The following is a 24,046-nucleotide window of genomic DNA, read 5'->3' as shown; positions in this document are numbered from 1 at the left end:
GCAAGGCACTGTAGTCCAAATTGCCCTAATGTCCTTTGTGCTAGCCTGGTTGGGGACCAGGCTCCCAATTCTTCATTTCTAGAATCCTAGATGATGGTACAAGTTTATTTATTTCTACCTTTAGTAACCAATTACAGAGACCACACTTGTTCTCTCATACTTACAAAGTGAGTCTTGAGAGACAGAGCAAGCTCTGAGACGATGCAACGGCTCTGGGCTTGGAATGCGCTCTGCGCCTTTTATAAATACTGGCTCTGGAAAGCACCACAAGCGGAGCCCAGTGTGCAAAGATCACTTCCTAGTGCCCTGCAGAAGGTTCAGGTACAGCACTCCAAAGCTAGCCTGAGGAAAGACTGGTCTGGACAGCTAATATAAAGAGACCAGCACAAGCAGCAATGTAATGAGGAATCTTGATTGTAGAAAATAAAAGAATCTAGTAAAAACATGGTTAATCTTTTAAAGGCGGACCTAAAAAAAAAAAAAAATCCATCCGAGGATACTATGAAAAAAACTTGTGGGTTATCCTGTGCCGGCCTAAAAATGTTTGCCATTGTCCAATAATCCTGTATACGGCAGCAGAACTCGACAACAGTATATGACTGTTTTCCACAATGGACAAGAAAGAACTACATTTTATAAATGGAAGACAAACCTGCTGCAAATGAATAAAAATTGCATCTACATTCATCTGTAGCTTACTTATACCACTACTGTTCCTCTAGGCATATAGAAAATTACAATACTAGTATCTAATGCACCAAACTTCCACACAGAAACACAGATTTGCTGACACATTTTTCATATCACATCTTTCTGATTTGCGGAATCAAACAATCACCAATACGAAGAAAAGTGAAAGAGTATGTAAAAAAAAACGCGTTCCTGTAAACCAATTTTATTACAGATAACTTTCAGGTAATGTTGCCAATATTGCTGTGTAAAATGTGTTACTAATGGATGCCAGTTCTGTTTTTTCATATCTCGCTAAATAGGTCTATGTGACAGACAGTTTCTGTAATGCAGTCTGGTTAATATATTCCTTATAGAGTGTTTGAATCCCTGTGCTTGTCCTATTAACTTGAGAAGCAGCTGTGCATATTCAATGACAGAACATCTTGCATAGAAGAGTGACTTTGCATCAAGAGAGATGTAGCCCAGCAGCACCAATACCTACCAAGCTCTTTTTCTTAAATAATAAACTAACCTGGGTTTATATTGTACTTGCAATTGTCTCAACTTACCACATACACATTTACAACAAAATAGATTGATTAAAAAAGACATTCTCACTTATGCCATATTGTTCTCACAGTGCCTACCAATACCTATAATTTGCAGTGTGTACTATGAGCCTGTATTATTGTATTTCACTTATTTATTGCGCCTTTTAATAGTAATAAAATGTATTTATCAAAGCAGCCTGATTTATCTAGGGCTTTGAATGAATGGTAATTTGCTGACCAGTGAGATCTGCTTCCTGGAAAGCCTTTGGAATGAGGGCAGAAGTGATGCTGCAAGACAAGATAAATAAGTATGCATTCTGCAGTAAGTGAAAAAATATTTTTTTTTACAGATGAAATAGAAAATCAATCTTAACTGCAGCAGGGCATTTACAGTATTAAATATAGCGTTGTTAAAAAGTAAGTGGTATCATACACTACTTACCACCACCCCTTCCCCACTTTCCACTAACCAAATTATTTTTTTCCTATTCTTCTCTGCAAACGTCCTGTCAGGGTATAGAGCCCAGCTGCAAGGTTCGCAGAATCTTTAAAACATGATACTTTTGACAGCTCACCACACTTTAGATGACTGTTTGATTTCCACTGCTGGTCCCCCCCTCCTCCCCAGAGTGACACCGAAGTCTGGCCACACCCTCCCCTTCCTCCTTTCAACCATTTCTCCCCTACAATTTCCCTCTCTATCCTTTCCTCCTGTTGCTTTAGCTACCACCATCAATTCTTAGGCCTAATGCCCACTGGTTTATCAAGCTTGAAAAAGGAGGAGGGGGCCTCAGAAAAGCATTGCGGCCCGCCCATCTGTAATTCACTACCTGTCACCATCTCCTGTTGACCGGAGTGAGTCGAGAGACGCCGCCGACTGTCTTACACTAGTGCAGGGATATGCAATTAGTGGACCTTCAGCTGTTGCAGAACTATAAGTCCCATGAGGCATAGAAAGACTCTGACAGCCACAAGCATGACACCCAGAGGCAGAGCATGATGGGACTTGTAGTTTTGCAACAGCTGGAGGTCCAATAATTGCATATCCCTGCCCTAGTGGGTCCTCCTCTATGCCTTGCAGCTGCTGCTGGTTCACCCAGATCAGAGAGAGCTGTGGCTGTGCATGCCACACCGACCTCGGAGTGGTTTACAGGTTTATTTCATGTAAGTGGCTACTTATGAAAACGTAGTTGTTATATTCTGACACTCATCTGGCACCCTGCTTCATTCTGTTTTGCATGTTCCATGAGGATATTCTATGCAGCTGCCGATGCAAACGTGTTCCCTAGAGATTCATCCTAGCTGATGACCCCATGAGCATTGTGCTAATCACGGACCATTGATTGATTGTGCTGCCTTTCCACTAGCATTGTTGTGCGCTGTTTGTCTTGTTCATTTACAAGATTGTTTTACATTGTATATACCCTCCTATATCACAAACTTTTGGGCACTGTCAAAACTGTAACCTTCTCCCTTTTTTCAAAACAATAAACATTTATTCAATGAAAAAAGTGCTTTCCTAACCCTTGCATAAAAATTCTAAATTCAGCAAGAACATTTCAATTAGATTTATTAACTATATTATGCTTGTTAAAGTTTCACCTAAAAGTGGAACTTTCGCTTATCTACCCCCCCCCCCCTTTCCGGTGCCCCATTTGGCACCTTTCAGGGGGGAAAAGGGAACGGTATCTGTTTTTGACAGGTAAGCTTCCCCACTTCCGGGTCACAGCGCTGCGGCACCGTCCCTCGGAAGTTCAGCCCTCCTCCTCCTTCCTCCACCGCCGGGACAGTTATAATGCGCAGAGTGCTTCTCGCATGCAGAGTAGAGAACCTGCTTGAAGCCGAAAAGCTTTTCATTACCGCTTTCCCCTTCAAGGCATGGTGGTGGCAGCACCCGAGAGCTGATCCAAAAATTGGCTGAGGTGCAAACATAACAGGAAACTTGGACAGGTAAGTGACCTAATAGTAAAAGTCAGCAGCTACAGTATTTGTAGCTGCTGACTTTTAATTCTTTCGTGGCGGGGGGGATGGGGGGGGGGGCAGAACGCCTCTTTAACCTTTAAAAAAAATCATGAGCATTACAGACTGCAAATACATTATTTTTGCACGCATCTATATAATGTTACCTATGGCTGAGATTGAATCTTTGGATTAGACGAGTCCCATCAGCCAGTCTGATCTGAATTTTTGTTGTTGGCACATGCTCATCAAGTTCAATTTCAGAATTTAAAAATGGCTTATGTTCTTCTTCTGGGGATGAAGGTGTACTTATTATTTCAGGTGTTAAGCTGTAAGAGTGCAAAACAAGAAAAGTGTCAAGGTTTAGCTAATGCAGAACTACAAGCAAACAGCAAAATACATGAGTGAAATACATATACAATATATATCTTTTAAAAGACTTGTAAATCTCCTTAGTCAGCTCCGTGATCCAGATACCCCTGCCAAATGTTTAAAGTACAGCACTACAATGTGCAGTTTATTGCTGTGTATTAGTACTCATTTTAAATAGCACCCTAACACATACACAGAGTAGACAAACGCAACTGCCCCTCAGCATCCTTTAGTAGATGTAATAAAGAATACATGCGTTGCCTTTTGGTGCACTGAGGAAATGAGGCAGGCAACTTTTTCGGCCCTAGGAAGCACTTTAAGAACCCACTGAATGGGAAACAAACCGCAGATCGCATTGATGTGCCAACAAACCTGCATTTAGTTGCTAATGAGCTCCCACACATTTTCAGAAGGTGATTTGTGCATAGGTAGGATATCTCTAACTTTCCTCACTTACAGTAGCTCCAAAATCACTCAGGTTGGATGAAGGATGTGATGAAGGATCATCTGAGGGCTGCATTGCTTGATGTATACTGCTTATAAAGTATCTATTTATTTTCACTACTACATCATGTCTATCATAATAAATGAGACAAAGTAGGCCTGTCAAGGGGTTAGTTACATTTTTAAGATGATTATATAAACATATGGTTTAATATTGCCACCATTTGCAAACCATGTGCTTGGTGTACAGACACAAAATATTTTTGTAGAACTAAAAGCAAAACTTTTGTTTCCAAAAGTTTTTGCTTACTCTTTTGGATAGAGTAAGGGAGTGTAAGGGAGCATTCTATTTTTATTTTTTGCAATGTTTGTCCCATTGGGGAGATTTCTCTTCACTTCCTGTCCCGTAGTCAAAACAAGAAGTGAGGGAAATTCTCTCCAAAGTGAGGGAATCAATGGTTGTCACCAGAATTATTGTACCTATTGGAACATTTCCCATCTAATACGGTTTTGAGGACAAGCTAAAATTTTGGATTTTCCTTCACTTTTACTCTTGGTGATAATGGTAAATATTACAAATAGAGAGGGTGAAATGCCCTTAATGGTGACATAGACAGCAAAAACAACCTGACAGGTGTTCTAATCCTTTTTGACACAATCCAGAAAAAAATGTCTTTAGTTATAAGTTAATTATACTATGTTCACTGTATTAGTATAGGTTGATGCAAGTCAAGCCTATACATACCAAATATGGGTTTTCAATGCTATAGCAAACAGAGATTATTATCCTGATGCCCAAAGCAAGGCCCTCTGTATGCAGCCTGAAGGCTACTGGGCACCATATAGGCAGCATAGTGGCAGCGGGGGTGTGGAGTGCTAGAACGCTCTCTGCATTCCAAATCTCAGCATTAAGAGAGAGGCTGTACTGTTCTGAGCAAAGAGAGTGGTGTGGGAGCATGTTATTAGGTAAGTGATCACCAATGGGGGGGGGGGTTACATTTCACAACCATGACCACCAATGCAGGGGGGGTTAGCTTTTACTGCCATGACCACAAATGTTGTGGGTTGGGTTAACACCAATTCGGGAAAGGGGGAGGTGATAGTGGGGATAACTTTCTCTGCCATGACCACCAGTGCAGGGGGGGGGGCAGTTATTATTGCAGTCACTGGCATAAGTGTTAGGAGATATTATTGCATCCACTGGCACTAATATTGAGGGTTATTGTTGTACTCATCTACACAAATTCTGGGGTTATCATTGAGGTCACTGACAACAATGCTAGGGTTTATTTTTACATCCACTGACACCAAGGTTTGGAGTTATTATTGCACTCACAGACACCAATGCTGGGGTTATAATTGCATCCGCTGACATCAATGCTGGGGCTGGTTATTGTTTCCACTAACATCAATGATGGAGGTTATTATTGCACTCACTGATATTATTGCTAGTCTGCATTGTGATATGCTGCAAAAAAATGCAACAGGGGTGAAATTATTGAGTGTTGAAATGTAACATTGCGCTGCTACTGTACTGACTATCTGGCAGTGTTGGGGGCTGCATTTGAGGCTCTCTAAAATGTTCAAGTTGACCACCACTGAATTAGTAGGCTTATAAAAACAAAAAAAAAAAGGCTACATGTATACCTTCCAAGTTTTTTCCCCTCACCACTGAAGGCTTTGAATTTTAATCTTGGCTTAATATATTCCTGGTCTTGATGGTCTTCCATATCTAAGCTGACTTGGCCACTATGAACCAGGTGCTGGAGTTCTTCTGGGATTTCCCTGAAATAAATCAATATTCAAACAATCATTTTAGCTCAGATATCATTTGCATTTATATACAAAAACAGTGATGTCAAAGTCCCCTGGTAAAAAGTCATCATAACCGGAACCACCATCCAGCGATCACCAAGCCAGTAGGAAAGCAGAATGGGTTTCTTCAGTTGATAACATGGGAAAACAGATATCTGATTCAACCCAATAATAATGATCCAAGAGCTCAATGTGCATAATGACAGTTTAGGTAAGAGGTGCTGTCTGAAATAGACTAAAATAATTGGTGCTATACATTGCCTTTTACCCGTACATTCGCATATTTTACAGAGGTGCATACCAACAACAATGGAAAGTGGAGGTTGCCTGAAAAAAAAAAAAAATCTGCAAATTTGGGGTATGTGGCAGGCAGAATGATTGCTGTCCACTAGCATTTGTGATCTGTTATCTCTAAGGGTACTACTAAGTTGCAAATATCTCTATATTTGAGACAGAATACAACAATTTTTGTAGTTTCTCTTAACCATTTATACTCTAATAATAAGGGCTTTGCTGTATTATTTTGTACTTATTCCTGTGAACAGTCTGTGATTAGGTCTCTCATGCTATTTGTCTATAAGTATACTCATCAGGTTTAACACCAAGCTACCATTCTAAGTCCCTGTTCACACTGTCATTAGAAACAGGCATTTGGGGCACATTTTTTGCTGCTCCCCGAACACCTAACAAAGACAGTGGCTAGAGCTACACGTCACTGTGTGACAAAAGCAAAGCTACATGCTGAGTCTGGGAGGAGTCGAAGCTTATCAACTCCTTTCATTAAATTCTGAAAAGTGATTATCAAATATCATTAAGGTAGAAAAAAAATTCTTCTCCCTTAAAAGCAGAACTTTACCCATAAAAATTTGATAAAAAATAATGATTTTTTAACAAGGATCATACATTTCAGATTAATAATTATGCTAACAAAATTAGTGTGTGCTGTAAGTTTCTTCCAGCATTGCCCCCCGTTTCTTCTTGCTGGAGGTTGCAATTTTGCTGAAGTCCATCGTAAAGTGGAACTGAACCCATTGATTTAACAGTTTCAAAAAAGTTACAATCCTGGAATGCTGGGATTGCTAACTGTCACATTTGCTTGTTTCCTCAACCAAACTGTCAAACCATCAAATGGCTGGTTTCATAACTAATCACATATGTAGCACCATGGCAGTTCCAGATCAAACAGAAGCAGTTTCCTTGACTGTAAAGGATAGGAGGGTTTAGTTCTGCTTTAAGCCTGTCAGCAGATCCGCCTCTACAAATTCACCAGTGCCTAAAAATAGAGAGCAACTGAGCATGTGCAAAGTAGGGTGAGACAGTACATTACTGGATATCAGACAGTATGGGCACTAAAGTGGAACTTTAGTCAGAAAATTAAGTCTTGCTAGATCACTTCAGGCTAGCCCCTTTTGCAGGTATAGCGATGTAAAACATAAAAAAAAAGTATCTATACTGTTTAAAATCCAGTAATACATTGTCTCTCCCTGCTCTGCATATGCTCAGGTGCTCTCCATTTTTAGGCACGACTGAGTTTGTGGAAGTCAATATGCTAACTGCCTTAAGGTGGAATCAAACCCTCCTATCCTTTAAAGCCAAGGAAGCTGCTTCTGTTCGATCTGCAAACAGATAGCGCTGCACATGATCAGGTATGACACCCAGCAACCAACGGCCAGGGTTGTCGGGAAGAGGTGCTTTGGGATGGGGGGGTGACGCAGGGCATATGAGTGCTGCCAGCATTGCTGCAGAGGTTGAAGAGGTGGGGGGTCAGCCTGTCAGTGTTTAAACCATACGCCACACAATGCATCAAATTGGTATGCATGTCTGTTGTCCCATAAGGTAGGTCCTCTTCTAAAGATGATGCACAAGAAAGCCCGCATACAGTTTTCTGAAGACAAGCAGACTAAGGACATGGATTACTGGAATCATATCCTGTGGTCTGATGAGACCAAGATAAACTTATTTGTTTCAGATGATGTCAAGCGTGTGTGGCAGCAACCAGGTGAGGAGTACAAAGAAAAGTGTGTCTTGCCTACATTCAAGCATGGTGGTGGGAGTATCATGGCCTGGGGCTGCATGAGTGCTGCCTGAACTGGGGAACTACAGTTCACTGAGGGAGCCATAAATGCCAACATGTACTGTGACATACTGAAGCAGAGCATGATCCCCTCCCTTCGGAGACTGGGCCACAGGACAGTATTCCAACATGAGGACGACCCCAAACACACCTCCAAGATGACCACTGCCTTGCTAAAGAAGACCACTGCCTTGATAAAGAAGCTGAGGGTAAAGGTGATGGACTGGTCAAGCGTGTCTCCAGACCTAAACCCTATTGAGCATCTGTGGGGCATCCTCAAACTGAAGGTGGAGCAGCGCAAGGTCTCTAATATCCACCACCTCCAGTGAGAACCTGTGAAGCTCTGGTGAACTTAATGCCCAAGAGGGTTAATACAGTGCTGGAAAATAATGATGGCCACACAAAATATTGAAACTTTGGGCCCAATTTCGACATTTTCTGGGTGTACTCACTTTTGTTTCCTGCAGTTTTGACATTAATGACTGTTGAGTTATTTTGAGGGTACAGCAAATTTACAGTGTTATACAAGCTATACACTCTCTACTTTACATTGTAGAAAAGTGTAATTTCTTCAGTGTTGTCACATAAAAAGATATAATTAAATATTTACAAAAACGTAAGGGGTGTGCTCACTTTTGTGAGCTACTGAACAGGTAAGCCTATAATAATGCTTACCTGTAGGTACCATGAATATATCCTAAACTTGCAACGTATAGGAGATATTCACTGTATCAGCAGGTGGCGACGTCATCAGCACATGCGCATTGAAGAAACTAATCGCTCGTGCCGTTTCTTCAGCTGCTGTGGCTTTACCGTGCCACATGCATGGGAGTAACATCATCGCAGCTCTGGTCAATCACAGCACCGGAGCCCGTGATACCTGGAAATAACTCCGGGAGACATGTCGCCTGCTACAGTGGTGTGCTGGGACCATTGAGGGGGCTTCAATCTAAGGTAAGTATTTCATAATGAGCTAGTATGCTATGCATACTAGCTCATTATGCCTTTGTCTTGCAGGTTTCTTTTTTTTCCGTAGGTTTTCAATCACTTTAATATTTTTTAGAATAATAGGAAGTGGGAAAACAGAGAATCATGTTATAAAGGCTGTAAATCTGCCGAACAACCTGCTGAATCTAGTTACAAAAGATTTTCTAACTTCAGCACAGCTGCAATATTTCATGGATCGCATTACAATCTGACTAATTTCACCTGTAGAATGGAGCTCTACTTTAAATAATGTAACCAGCTGTATACAACTACATGTCCACATAATTGTAAAAAATATTACCCTTTCTTAATGGATTCCAGAACTTGGGCGTTCACTGGATCTGTATAAGACCTCAGCTCTCCGTCATCTAAACTGAACCCATTACTCCAGAGTTTAAGCAATATTTGAACCTGCCAAAAATAAAGCTGATTAAATTCACCAATGTCATTAAAGGCATACTATTTATACACGTGGTAAGCTAAAGCAACAGGCTCATGGACTACAGATTAACGGCTTATAATAAAGTACAGTATACTAAATCGTCTTCATCATATCGAGAGAAAAAAATGTAAACACAAAATTCTGCAGCTCTGTATTTGCTTTTGTGGATTTTTGGACTTTTGCTATTAGCTTCAGCAGAACTATGGTAAAGGTCATGGACAATCAGTAGCATTGGCATCAGAGGAGATAGGGATTACCAGTGCAGTGGCACGGACACATAGAAATGCCCTTGAAATGGTCAGTCAGCCTTGACACAGCAATCAGTGACGCAGCTGAATGATAACAGTTATATGTAGAGAGTCAAACGAAAAAGTCTCAAGGTAAAACATGATGACACCGACTGCACCACTCTAATCACAAAATGTCACAATAAAGCATACAGTAGCTTGTGTTAAAGCCCAAGGTGACCATTTTCACACTACCAACGAGTAATATATCAGCTGTGCCCTTCTAATTACCTGCTTTTCACAATCTATTAATTACTGTTTCCTGCTAGTCCCTCCCACACAATTGTAATTCTTGACATGGCTATCAATACATACAGGGAGCAACTGGGTGTGCAGAAACAAATGATAGCTGGAATCACCCCAACCTAATTATAACTGCCAATCATGCACAGTGCTGCCCACACCAGTTTTAATTCCCTATATGCAATGGTAAATTTTAAATCTGAGAAAATTATGGATACAGAATAATTTCAGGGATTCATTTATATAAATATAATGTTAAATGTACCTAAATAAAGTGTATGGATGCTTGAGAAATTGAAAACAAAAAAATAGGGCCAGCATATAGTATCAATGGCATTTTGCAGCTGGCAAGGCCCAAACCAAGACCACAGCAGACATACTGCAAATATGGCCGTATAGCAGGCAGCCAGCACTCCTGCCCTCATATCTGATAAGCAGACTCACTGAACACTACTAGTGAAGTGCAGCAGTAGATGCACTCAACCAGATTCAGAGTCAATATGTGCAAAATTAAGATTTTGCATTTTTTTGCACAAACTTTAACCACTTCAGCCCCGGAAGATTTTACCCCCTTCCTGACCAGAGCACTTTTTACAATTTGGCACTGCGTCTCTTTAACTGACAATTGCGTGGTCATGCAATGCTGTACCCCAACTAAATTTGCACCCCCCCCTTAAATAGAGCTTTCTTTTGGTGGTATTTGATCACCTCTGAAGTTTTTATTTTTTGTGCTATAAACGAAAAAGAGCGACAATTTTGAAACTTTACTTTTGCCATAATAAATATCCCGAAAAATGTTTTTATATAATAAAATATTAAAATTTTTGGGGGATAATAAATATTCCCAAAAATGTTTTTAAAAAACAAATTACTACATCAGTTTAGGCCAATATATATTCTTCTACATATTTTTGGTTAAAAAATAAAAATAAAAATCACAATAAGCATATATTGATTGGTTATGGTTTATGGTTGATTGATATGGTTTGCTCAAAAGTTATTGTGTCTACAAACTATGGGAAAGATTTATGGCATTTTTATCATTATTTTTTTTTTTTTTTAACTAGTAATGGCGGTGATCTGCAATTTTTAGCCATACTGTGACGTTGCGTTGGACAGATTGGACACGTTTGACATATTTTTGGGACCACTGACATTCATACAGCGATCAGTGCTAGAAATATGCACTGTTTACTTTGTAAATGTCACTGGTAGGGAAGGGGTTAACACTAGGGGGGCGATCAAGGGGTTAAATATGTGTTCCCTATGTGTGTGTTCTAACTGTATGGGGATCGGACTGACTGGGGGAGGAGACATATCGCTGTTCCTACTTAGTAGGAACAAACGATATGTCTCCTCTCCCGTGACAGAACAGGAATTTGTGTGTTTACAAATCCCTGTGCTGGCTCTCGTGGAGGCTCTTATAGGGACCCTGTACGGGGTTTCGACCAGCGGTGCCATTGTGCCGCAGTATAAGTACGTGAGCCAGTTGGGAACCAGTTAAAATAGAGGGAATTTAAAGTGATGGTAAAGTCTTTTTTTTTTTTTTTTGTTAAAAATAACAAAACATGTTATACTTACCTGCCCTGTGTAATGGTTTTGCACAGAGCAGCCCAAATCCTTCTCTTTTCCGGCCCCTCTTTGGTTCTCCTGGCCCCTCCCTCCTGTTGGGTCCCCCTACAGCAAGCAGCTTGCTATGGGGCCACCCGAATCGAGCCACATCTCCCTGTGTCCATTCAGACACGGAGCCGCAGCCCGCCCCCCCCTTTTCTCCTCATTGGCCGACTGACTAACAGCAGCAGACAGCCAATTGTGCCGCGCTGCTATCTCAGCCAATAGGGGGGGGGGGCGCTCCTGGGCAGCCTAGACACTCCTGCAACATCGCTGAATCTAGAGGGACCTCAGGTAAGTATTAGGGGGGCTGCTGCACACAGAAGGCTTTTTATCTTAATGCATAACATGCACCAAGATAAAAAACCTTCTGCCTTTACAATCACTTTAATTCACCAAAAGATAACCAACAGCAGGGCTTTATTTCAGCAGAAACAGGCTAGAACACAGTTCTGGCACCTCCAGCACTAAATGTATGTAATGGCAAGGTGTGGTGGGGTTTGCTGGAGGGTCTATTGATGCTGGTTGCTGGGCAATCTATTGTCCCTGGGGAGATCTAATGTTGCTGGGGGTTCAATTGTTGCTGGGAGGAATCTACAGTTGAAGAAGGGATCTAGTGATGCTGGCTGCTAGCAAATGCATTGTTGTTGGAGGGGTCTATTGTTGTCGAGGGGGGGGGGTTGTTGCTGGGGGTACACTGGGAGATGGGTAGGAAGTTGAACCAAGAGACGGTAGTGAGAGCTGGGTAGGGGGCGGAGACAAGCGGTGACTGGGAAGAGGGGAGTACCTACCTGCACCTATTCTCTGAGAAAGAAAAGAACCCTGACCAACAGAGCACTGTATATGAACAAGTTTAAATACAGTTAAAATATAAATTAGTGAACTGATTTACATGCAGAAAGATCTGATTTAATCTTGCACATCATTCTTGTGGTTCAGTAAACCTTTCCAGATAATAAGTAAGGTCCTGGATCTTCCTGCAGACTACACAGTATTTAGGTAATAGAGACTGGTTGCAGACCCCCCCTTCCCTCAGCCTGTGATTGTAGCAACAATACACTCATTCAGTCAACCAAACAAAAGATATGACGAACACATACATCTGGTCCTCCAGGAAAAAGCTCATCATCGTGTATATATTCAGACCGCTTTATGGCTGAATCACCCAGTTTATAACCACCTCCGGTAAATGACTAGAAACATAAAAAGAAACAAGAAATACATCTTTTACAAAGTTGATGCATAGGTTACTGTTAGTATAGTTATATTAAATACAATTATTCATACTGTAGATAGAGTCTGAAAAAAATGCCTTGTATAAAGTATATAACACACCTTTGTCTATGTTAGTTTGCCCTGTTGTAAGATAAATTAGCACACCATTGTAGATCCCCTGTGTGTTTCTCCCTGCAGCAGCTGAAAGTCTGCTTCTCCTCCTCCTCCTCCTCTGCTTCTCCTCCTCTCCCTCCCACTTTCAGCTTCTGCAGGGAGACACACAAAGGGGGATTGGTTCCCACTTCTCTTTTTTGTCTAAATGTTCAGTTATCCACTTGCCGACTGGCGCACGCTGATATATGTCACGGTAGAATGGCACGGACTGGAAAATGGGCGTACCTGTACATCATTTTAAATTTGCCGCCGTGCGGTTGCGTGTGCGCGCTGGGTCAGATCGTCTCACGGGGAGGAAGAATGGGGAGATGCTAATGTAAACAAGCATCTCCCCATTCTGCCTAGTGACAGTGTCTCTTATCTCTGCTGTCTGTCATCGGAGCAGAGATCATTGATGTGTTACATACAGCCACGCCCCCCTCAGTTAGAAACACGCCCCCAGGACACACTTAACCCCTACACTGCCACCTAGTGGTTAACCCCTTCACTGCCAGTGTCATTTACACAGGAATCAGTGCATTTGTATAGCACTGATTGCTGTATAAGTGACAATGGTCCCAAAAATGTGTCAAGAATGTCCGATGTGTCAGCCATAATGTCGCAGTCATGATAAAAATCGCCGATTGCCACCATTACTAGTAAAAAAAAAAAATTTACAAAAATGCCATAAAACTGTCCCCTTTTTTGTAAATGCTTTTTTGCGCAAACCAATCAATAAACGCATATTGTGATTTTTTTTAACAAAAATATGTAGAAGAATATGTATCAGCCTAAACTGAGGAAAAAAATGTTTTTTTATAGATTTTTGGGGGATATTTTTTATAGCAAAATGTAAAAAAGAATGCGTTTTTTTTCTTCAAAAAGCTCTATTTGTGGGAAAAAAAGATGTCCGTTTTGATTGGGAGCCACGCCGCACGACCGCTCAATTGTCAGTTAAAGCGACGCAGTGCCAAATTGCAGAAAGTGTTCTGGTCTTTGGCCAGCAAAATAGTCAGGGGCTTAAGTGGTTAAATAAACAGCCAATAGATACTGTATGCACCGAAGCTCTTACCTTAGCTTGCAAGACATTTTTTTCTAATGATTTGCTGACTTCTTCTGCGGTCAAAGCTCCGTGTTCTTTTGCTTCTTTAAAAAGCTCATTCACAATTTTCCCAGGGGAATGGATCCTAGAAATGCTATAAATCTTATTGATTATTATCAACTTACATGAATGTAAGAACAATGTACAATATTTGTTTCCAATATAGAAATTCACTTTCCAAGTACTCGGGTTATGCTTCCGCTGCCACCATTCCCAAACTAATTCATGGAAATCAAGCATCTACCATTTAACCACTCCTACCACCATCTCTAGCTGATAATTTTCTGTTTTAAGCTTTAAGAAGACAAAGAAAGACATGAATGAAGACATTAACCACTTGCCTACCAATGCACGCCGATATACGTCGGCACAATGGCAGCCACAGAGGAAATTAAATACCACCAAAAGAAAGCTCTATTTGTGGGAAAAAAGGGATGTTAATTTTGTTTTGCTGTAATGTCGCACGACGGGGCAATTGTCAGTTAAAGTGACGCAGTGCCGAATTGCAAAAAATGCTCTAGTCAGGAAGGGGGTAAAATCTTCCGGGGCCAAAAACGAATGAAAAAGCATGCCCTACTTTTAACACACCCACAGGGCACCTTTGTATGCAAATAATAGGCTGCGTTTTTGCAAATAAAGGACATTTTATCCAGCTCTCCTGATGTCTTCTGCACCAAGCCTTGGTCCTTTCTGGTACTAGTCTATGCCATCCAGCTGGCAAGGTTCAGTAGTTAGTAGAGACACATGTGCATACTGTACTTAAATAGCTCATGCAGATTATAGCTATTCCCGGCTTAAAATATGAATTTCATACTCCTTTACTACAACCCACAGAGGACTATGTACCTCCCTTCTTATGGAAGTGGGAACAAGGTTTGGACCAAACCCTCTCAAATGACCAGAGAGACCTTATTTTTTTCTTTGTGCATCGTTACTCTACCGCTAGCAGACTTCAAGAGGTTGGGTATAAAGTCTTGTTGCACTGGTACCCACCCTTCTGCACAAGATCTACCCCTTGGTCTCTTCTAGCTGTTGGCGAGGCCACCAGGCTGACAGTACATTGCTACATATATGTTGGACATGCCCGCACATTAATCCATTTTGGAGCTTGATTAGGGACCTGAGTGAGGGAAACTGAACTTCCTTGGCAGACAAGCCAGAGTCATGCCTGCTTCATCTTACTACACTATTTTCAGTGTTATTATAGGTTATACCTCATTGCGATGATCAAGAATGTTGGGAGAACTTGTGTGGTCATTCTATGGAATAGCTGATTGTCCCTGCACTGATCTGGGGGGTTTACTAATATGTTTCTCCTTGAATTGTACCTGCACTATCGATATGTCCACAATTTCTGTATTTTACACTGCAAGTTGTTTTGTGTAGCTGATGTACAAAATTTTTTTCTTATAAACAAAAAAAGGAAACGATGCTGTTTTAGGCTCTTTTAGATTGAAAGGTTCCTCCATCACACTGAGTAATGCCGCGTACACACGACCGGACTTTCCGGCAGAATAGGTCCGACGGAATCATTCCGTTGGATATTCCGATCGTGTGTGGGCTAATCCGATTGTTTTTCTTAAAAAAATTCAGACGGACCTAGAAATAGAACATGTTTCAAATCTGTCTGACAGACTTAATTCTTATCGGGCAAACCGTTCGTCTGCATGCAGGTCCGACGGACCAAATATGACACAAGGAAAGCTATTGGCTACTGGCTATAGAACTTCCTTTTCTAGTCTCGTTGTACGTCATCATGTTCAAAACGAACAGACTTTCGAAAGGACTTTAGTCCGTTCGTGTGTGAGCAAGTCCGTCGTAACTCCGTCGAAAGTCCGTCGGGAACACCGTTGGACCTTTTCTGCCAGAAAGTCCGGTTGTGTGTACGCAGCATAAGAGTCCACAAGGGTTGGTGAAACATGGACCTGTACTTATAGGTTTTCAAATGTTGATGGATAATCTTTCACATTTTTGTTTGAAACGTGCATTTTTGTTATGTTAGTACATTTCACTTTTTTCATTTTGTTTTGTTGCAGCCTGATATTACAGTTGTTTAAAATAATTTTCTTTCTCATTAATCTACACTCAGTACCCCATAATGACCCCTTGCAACAAACAACACTTGACATTTAGCTCAGGTGCCTCCCATTTCTAAAATAGAGCTTTCTTTTGGTGAATCTAGTTTAATCACTACTAGGTTTTTTTATTTTATATAAATAAAAATGTTAAAATATTCCCACCAATTTTGAAAAGGTTCCTGCAATGTTGTTGGTGATTTTTAATGTGCGGCGTGTACACACATCTTTGCATGAAGTCGCACAGATGTCGGCAAGCCACACATGAAATTGCACTGGTCGGCGGCTTTGAAATCGTGCTGAAATTGGGCGATTTTAAGAGCGGGGGTAAACGTGACTGAGGTAACAGAATCTATATAAGAATACAATTACCGATTTATAGATAACATACAGACTTGGCCAAAAATATTGGCATCCCTGCATTTCTGTCAGATAATGCACCATTTCGTCCAGAAAATGGTTGCAATTACAAATGTTTAGGCATTCTCATGTTTCTTTTGTTTGTATTGTTATGACACAAAAAAGTGGAGAAACAAAAAGCCAAATCTGACACATTCCACATAAAACTCCAAAAATGGACTGGACAAAATTATTGGCACCTTCTCAAAATTGTAAGAAATAATTGCATTCCAAGTTTGTGATGCTCCTGTAATTTGTGATTAAACTCATCTGTATCAATTAACAGGTACTGATAATTTAGAAATCACACCGGTAACCAGCTAAAATGGTGAAAAATTGACTCAACCTTTCTGTTGTGTGCCACATGGAGAAGAGAAACAGCAAAGAATTGTCTGAGGATTTGAGAACAAAAATTGTGGGAAAGCATGGACAATCTAAAGGTCACAAGTCCATCTCCAGAGATCTTAATGTTCCTGTGTCCACTGTGCACAACATTGTCAAGAAGATTACAGCCCATGGCATTGTTTCTAATCTCCCTGGACGTGGACAAAAGAGAAAAACTGATCAAAGAGTTTTGACAAAACTTACCTAAGGAAGCCAAAATCATTTTGGGAGAACGTGCTGTGGACAGACAAAACAAAATTACAGCTTTTTAGTAAATCTTATCATTCTACTGTTTTCATAAAAAGAAATGAGGCCATTAAAGAAAAGAATACAGTGTCCTTTACAGTCAAACTCCATGGGGCCGCATGCAGCTCACAGAACACCCCTGATGTAGTGCAAGGACCTGCCTGGGTGGATAGATGGTGTATCCTCCTATTATATAGTTTTGATACATCTAAAGGAGATTGTATAGTGTATGGCCACATTTATACAGCTACAATTACCTAGTTGCAAAAAACTGGCCACTGCCCACACCCATAACTGGCCTTCACAGTGAGGAGCACGTGGAGGGCAAATACATGTAAGACAAAAACAATTCTGCTGACCAACCAAATGAACCTGTCTAACTGTCTGTTAAAAGCAAGGGATGTAGGACAGGTGAGCCTGGAGGCTGCTCAAGCCCCCTTAAAGGAACAGGAGCACACTGAGCCATTGTGCTGTTGTTAGGTGTCCAGTGTGCTCCTGTTCCTTTAAGGCAGCTTGGGCAGCCTGCAGCCTCACGTGTCCCACATCTAACCATTCCATGCATGTGCTTCCACTGTGGAGACACTTATAAATTTGTAGTGTTAGGACTGCAAGCAACACAGGGTGCTGTGATGAGGCCTTGCAGCTTTCACATGCGTTTGCAAATGTGTGCTTACTAAACCCCTGCTTTTAAAAGACGGTTAGACAGGTTAATTTGGTTGGTCAGCAGACTGGCTGGTGAGTTGAGCTATGGAATTGTTTTTACACAATTACCTAGTTGTGCTTTCAGTGTCATTTATTGATAACAGCACACCAAACACAGAAGCAAACACACAAATTGCCACATGAAAAAACACATGAAAAATGCTGTAAAAAAATTAGCAACTTGAATCACGCCAAAATCTTCCATGAGCTATTTTGCCACGTGTAGCGCAGTCCATTGGAGTCAATGGAAAAACTAGGCAAAAAACATGCACTCCCACTACTCTAGGTGTGAGTGGAGCCTGACAATGAAATTGTGCATTTACACAAGAACAACGAGGCTCCATTCACATCTGTGTGCTTCCAAATGCATTTAAAAATGTGCACTTTGTCATGCATTTCAGAAACACTGCAAATGTGCATCGTGTTTGTGTTGTCATTACTTATTAAAGGCACTCCAAGTGTGGCAAACACACCAAAAACAACAGTAACACACCATGCTCCGCTCCACAAAAATTCTGGAGCTTCTCAGGGGCAATTGTTGCAAGTAGGGCAGCCCATTCACAAGTGAAAACGCTCCAAAACACCCAAAACAAACACAGCCGGGAATGTGAGTTTTTTTGCTACGTAGAGATGTGAATGAGGCCTGACAACTGAGTGTCTCCGTCCACTCCCTCCTATGTACATGCATAAAGATGGCCATACACTATGCAATCTGACTGTACAATCTCTGTACGATTTCCTTTATATTTACCAGAAGTAAGAAATAGGAGGAAACACCTGAACAACTCATTCAATTTGTATCAAACCAGACAGGCCCTTGTACTACATAGCTGATGGGAGATCCAAAGAAGATTGTACGATCAGATTGTATAGGAAGTAGGTGGAAGCTAGTATTGTAATGAGGAAGGTGTGGTCCAGAGTGGTGAACACACCCCTATCACACCCACTTCTGTGAAGCAACAAGGAAGTGAAGGCTTCTGGGAGATGACCTAACAGGAAGTGAAAGCTAAGGAAGTGATGGAATCTAAAAATACAAATAAACTGACAAGATTTTAAACCTCCTGTGGATATGGACACAGCTAACCACCGATCGCCACGCACCCCCAAGGGCATGCTTACGTGGAAAGAATGGGAGGACGTCTTATGACGTCCTCCCAGAACTACAGCGGTCCCTTCTGGTTGTCATTTGACTATATGGCGTACAAAACCAGTTAAAGAGCAATGTACAAAGTATTGGAGCCCACAGCTACCTACCAAACTAGCACTAAACCACAACAAAGTGAAATGTGTTGCTTGCTATGTTGATAGGCACCATAACCTTGCCTATCACTGTTATAGTAAACAAATCGATGATGTGGGGGAAATGTATCAAATAATGATTTTTTGTAAGAATGTAAAAGAAATAAGGAATATAGTAATCCACCAAGCACTTGCTTTCATGTTCAACAGGTTGGCAGCAAGGTATCATGGGATATGTAGTCTTTAGAAATTGAAAGTGAACAACAGAGGGGAAGCTGCAGAGCATGCAAGGAATCCAGGAAGTTGTGGAAAGAGGTGGTCAGCTCACAGGCAGCACTCACAATGTGAAAGGAGATTTTTTTATGTAAGCTTTTATTGGTTACTGACAACTCATGGCCCCCCGGGCAATAGGAGATCCTGGGGCCCCCTGTGCCCACCCATCTAATCCCACCCACACTCAAGCCATAACTACACAAAGCCCCACCTACACATTGCACTGCCCACACTACATGCGTTTGTCACAGAATTTCTCTACACTATGTTCAAAATAAATGTTTCGTAAAGAATATAAAGAAGAATAAACTTACATTAAAGAAAGTGCAACAATGGTACATTTCTAAAATTAAGGATTTCATAAATTAACACAATGCAACAAATGTCTTCCTAGCTGAACAGTTTGATAAAATATATACAATAAAAAATAAAAAGCTCTGTCTAGCATGTTACAAAATTATGGCCCTAGAATTGCTCTTAGACCCCTTTCACACCGAGGGCGTTTTGCAGGCGCTATAGCGTTAGAAATAGCGCCTACAATCCGCCCCCAAACTGCTGCTCCTTTGTCTCCAGTGTGAAAGTCCAAGGGCTTTCACACTGGAGCGTTGCACTGGCAGGGCATCAGGCAAAAGTCCTGCCAGCAACTTCTTTAGAGCTGTGTGTTTACCGCTCCTCCACCGCTGCTCCCCATTGAAATCAATGGGGCACGCTGTATTACCGCCGGCAAAACGCCGCTATTGCGGGTGGTTTTAACCCTTTCTCGGCCGCTAGCGGGGGGTAAAAGCGCCCCGCTAGCGGCTGAAATGCGCTGCAAATCCGACTGTAAAAAGCCGCATTTTACCACCGACGCTATAGGCTCGGCGGTGTGAAAGGGGTCTTACTCCAACGTTCTTGATGATCCCATACATGTGTGACACAATTATTGTTTACATACATGTGCTCGTGCTACATACAGCTTTTCATATAGAGCGTGTGTGCGGGGGTCATGGGTGTGCTTTACATTTTTATTTACTTTATAACATTTTATCTGACCCCCAATATAAGGGGCATTCCTCCCAATGACCACCATTGTAAGTGGTATTCTTTCCACAGGCCACCGATGTAAGGAATATTATTCTCACTGACCACCAATTTAAGGAGCATTCTTCCCACTGACCACCAATGTAAGACATTATTCTCACTGACCACCAATGTAAGAAGCATTATTCTCGCTGACCACCGATGCAATAAAAAACATTATTCTCTCTGACCACCAAAGTAAGGAACATTCTTCCCACTGACCACCAATGTAATGAACATTCTTTCCGCTGACCACTAATGTAAGAAACATGCTTTCTGCAGACCACCAATGTAAGGAACATGCTTTCTGCAGACCACCAATGTCAGGGACATTATACTCACTGACCACCAATATAAGGGGTGTTCTTTCCACCAAAGTGTACATATATCAGTGTTGTATAGAAGGAATCGCACTCAGTATACAGCTATCAGTGTTAAGGGAAAAGCACTCAGTGCATAGATGTCAGTTATATATAGGGAATAGCACTTAGTGCTATTCCCTATGTGTTAAACCGACATCTATACACGGAGTGCTTTTCCCCAGTCACCAGCCAGGCTGACTGAGTGTTCCTTCTTGCCCAGTGCCCATCTACCAGGTGGTATTCCCTGTAGGCAGGGATGACATAACTCACTGCCTCCACGGCACATAAACTTGCTCTATCCTGCATGATAAGCTGTGGGCACATCCAGGGGCAGACTGAGCCTCTCATGGTGCCCGAGTGCCCGAATGGTCAGTCCGCCCCGGTCCAAAATAAAAAAATGATATTGCTTTCACAATGCTGATGTTAAAAATTTATGTTTATTCTCTGACCATTGATTTACTTTAAACTTATCCTAAGTTTGAAACAGAATTATGGGTAACAATACACAAAACATTTCTGATTATAGTTTTAATTTGAGGTCCCTGAAGTAAATTTTCTCACTGCCCTGACTTGTTAATTAAACAAAAACCTAGATGTTTCTATGACAGTTTTCATTAATATACTGCAGAAGTAAGCGCACCAGATAGTTTTGCTGTGCCATACCCTCCAGATACAAATATGAGAGTTCCAAACATATTTTTGACACTTTTTTTCTGTAAATAGGTAGGGGTACAATGTACCTCATGCTCATTCACATAAGGTGGGGGGGCCGGGATCTGGGTGCCCCTATGTTAAAGGGGGCTTCCAGATTCCGATAAGCCCCCTGCTTGCAGACCCCAACAACCACCAGCCAGGGTGCTTTGTCCCCATGTTGATGGGCATGTGTCCTGGTATGGTCAAGGAGGGGGGGTGCTTGCTCACCCCCCCACCCCTTTCCTGACCTGCTGGGCTGCGTGTTCAGATAAGGGTCTGGTATGGATTTTGGGGGGACCCCAAGCCAATTTTTTTGGCATGGGGGTTTCCCGTAAAATCCATACCAGACCAAAGGGTCTGGTATCCTTTTGGGGGGGAACCCCATACCAGTTTTTCTTCTCATTTTGCCGAGGGTTCCCCTTCAAGATCCTCAGTGCACAGGCCGCAACGCATCGGACCATCACGATCCGACTTGTGGTCCGACTTCTATTCAAATCAATAGGAAACCATTGAGTTTGATATGTGAAAAAAAAAAAAAAAGCTTGACGAGGCTTAAAGGGGCTGTATCCAGCTTTAAGCCGCGTTTAGCAGCTTTTACCAGCGTTAGATGTTTCAGAATGCGCTGGCCCTGGATTTTTTTTTTTTTTTACAGCTTGAAAACGTGTATGCCACTTACAGCTCCTAAAAGCCTGTATGTGCACGGACACATAGAATAACATGGAGAGGCGTATTTAAGCTGTAAAAACGTCCTGTGTGCATCGGGCCTTACATTCAGCTCGAGTCTTGGTGACTGAGCTTTTGGGTTTGCTATTTGTTTGACATATTATTGGTTTGTTTATGGTTATTTAAATACATTTAAAGGAAGTTTATTTAAAAAAAATGTTTTTAAGAGCTATTGACCCCAATAAAAAGCTGCAGCCTAATATTTTCCAATGATATTTGTGTATGTTGTTTCATTTAAATTAACACCTTTTATTTAAGGAGATTCATTGGAAAAGGGGTGCTTATGGGCTCTGCAATCTCATGTGACTCCCGTGTGCATGAGCGAGAATAACGTCATTATGGCCCAGCCAACGCAGCAGCTGAAGAGTCAGAGCCTAAAAGGAAAACTGGGAAAAGATGGCAACATCTGTGACTGACTGGAGTGCTGACAGCATAGTTCTGGAGGGGATCACTAGCCAGGTAAGTCTAACATAATGTGCCAATATGCTGCGCTTACTGACACAGTATGGCTAAAAGCTTCTGGGGCCCAATTTTAAAAAATGTTTAAAGATTAAAATTTGGCTTTAACTGAACAAAAAGAAGATGATTGGTTTCCATGTACAGCTGCCCCAGATTCTGTTTACTCCAGTCTCGATCATTTTCTCTAAGAGCGTGTCTCCTGATCAAAAGGTCAACTGTAAAATATATACTGTACATATACTATCTACCTTTCTTCATGATGCTCTGGATGAGGTTCCAAGAAAGAATCAGGCCCATCAGACTCTGATGGTTGGTCTCTGGACTGATCCTCACATAGGCGTTCCAAGGCCAACTAAATGGGGAAAAAAAAGAGAACTCAGCAAGCATGGCATTAGATAATGTGCGAGGCGTGTACCATCATACATTGCAACATTACAATTTTGCTGACTACAATGTAAATAAAAAAATTAAAATGTAAAACTTATAAAAAAAAAAAAGGGATAACTGCTCTCCAAGGTCACAACTTATTTGTGATATTTGATGCATCGCCATGCATGTTAAATACAGTGATTGTAAAGTCTCCTTTTTTTTTAACCACTTGTGACCGCCTACCGCATATTTACTGTGGGCAGTCAGCTCTGTTGCATGAAATCTCGTACCTGTATGTGATTTTGTCCAGCAGCTACTGGAGGCGTGACCATGCGCTGATTGAATACAGGGTTAAAGGTTGACCGATATGGGTTTTTTTCTGGCCGATGCCGATATTTAGAAATCGCAGCGGCTGATGGCCGATATATGATGCCGATTTTTTTTGGGCCGATATGTTAGGCCGATTTTTTTTTTCCCTTTCATCTCATAAAAGCTAACAGACACCTTTCACACTGGGGCGTTTTTTAGGCGCTTTTGGGCTAAAAATATCGCCTGTAAAGTGCCTGCAAAACGGCTCCCCTGCAGTCTGTGTGAGAGCCGGAGTGCTTTCACACTGAGGCGATGTGCTGGCAGGACATTAAAAAAAGTCCTGCAAGCAGCATCTTTAGAGCGGTGTATACCTCTCCTCCACCACTCAAGCCCATTGAAATGAATGGACACCGCTGCCAAAGCGCCTGCAATGCGATTTGGCAGTAGCGCTTCACGGGCGCATTTAACCCCTTCCTCGGCTGCTAGCAGGGTTATAAGTGCCCTGCTATTAGCTGAATAGCGCCGCTAAAATGACGGTAAAGCGACGCTAAGACTAGCAGCGTTTTACCTTCAATGCCTGCCCGCTTACGTAATAAGTGATACAGAAAATTTCTTACATTTAAACATTTATTAAACAAAACAAACCTCCAATCAGTTCACTTGTATGTATAATTTAGATTTAAAAAAAAAAACAACTATATCTTAAATATTAAATACACAAAAACAGGTAATCAAAACTTTTGGACAAAAAAAAATGGGACTACTGTTTTAGTTTTTTAAATCATTAGTGTATTTTTTGAAAGACCTCTGCGCAAATACCATGTCAC

The 24,046-nt window shown here is 41.5% G+C and overlaps 1 protein-coding gene across 4 annotated transcripts in view; it reads right to left on the bottom strand.

Annotated features, from left to right (window-relative positions):
* UBXN2B (UBX domain protein 2B) overlaps positions 1–24,046 on the bottom strand; it is a 71,708-nt gene that overhangs the window by 30,617 nt on the left and 17,045 nt on the right. For 3 of the 4 annotated variants that reach the window (XM_077492734.1, XM_077492733.1, XM_077492736.1), the window contains exons 2-8: positions 22,790–22,893; positions 16,990–17,022; positions 13,898–14,021; positions 12,558–12,650; positions 9,176–9,285; positions 5,646–5,783; positions 3,350–3,511 (exon numbers count right to left, since the gene is read on the bottom strand). In XM_077492734.1, coding sequence (XP_077348860.1) covers positions 3,350–3,511; positions 5,646–5,783; positions 9,176–9,285; positions 12,558–12,650; positions 13,898–14,021; positions 16,990–17,022; positions 22,790–22,893 — 764 coding nt within the window. Of the gene's footprint in view, positions 1–879; positions 1,512–3,349; positions 3,512–5,645; positions 5,784–9,175; positions 9,286–12,557; positions 12,651–13,897; positions 14,022–16,989; positions 17,023–22,789; positions 22,894–24,046 lie in introns of those variants that run through there. The other variant, XM_077492735.1, reaches the window with a different exon arrangement.

This window comes from Lithobates pipiens, unplaced genomic scaffold (genome assembly GCF_037356315.1).
Source record: "Lithobates pipiens isolate NorthernLeopardFrog02 unplaced genomic scaffold, aLitPip1_a1.2 Scaffold_19, whole genome shotgun sequence".
NCBI lineage: Eukaryota > Metazoa > Chordata > Amphibia > Anura > Ranidae > Lithobates > Lithobates pipiens.
This window is presented reverse-complemented; position numbering and strand designations above follow the sequence as displayed.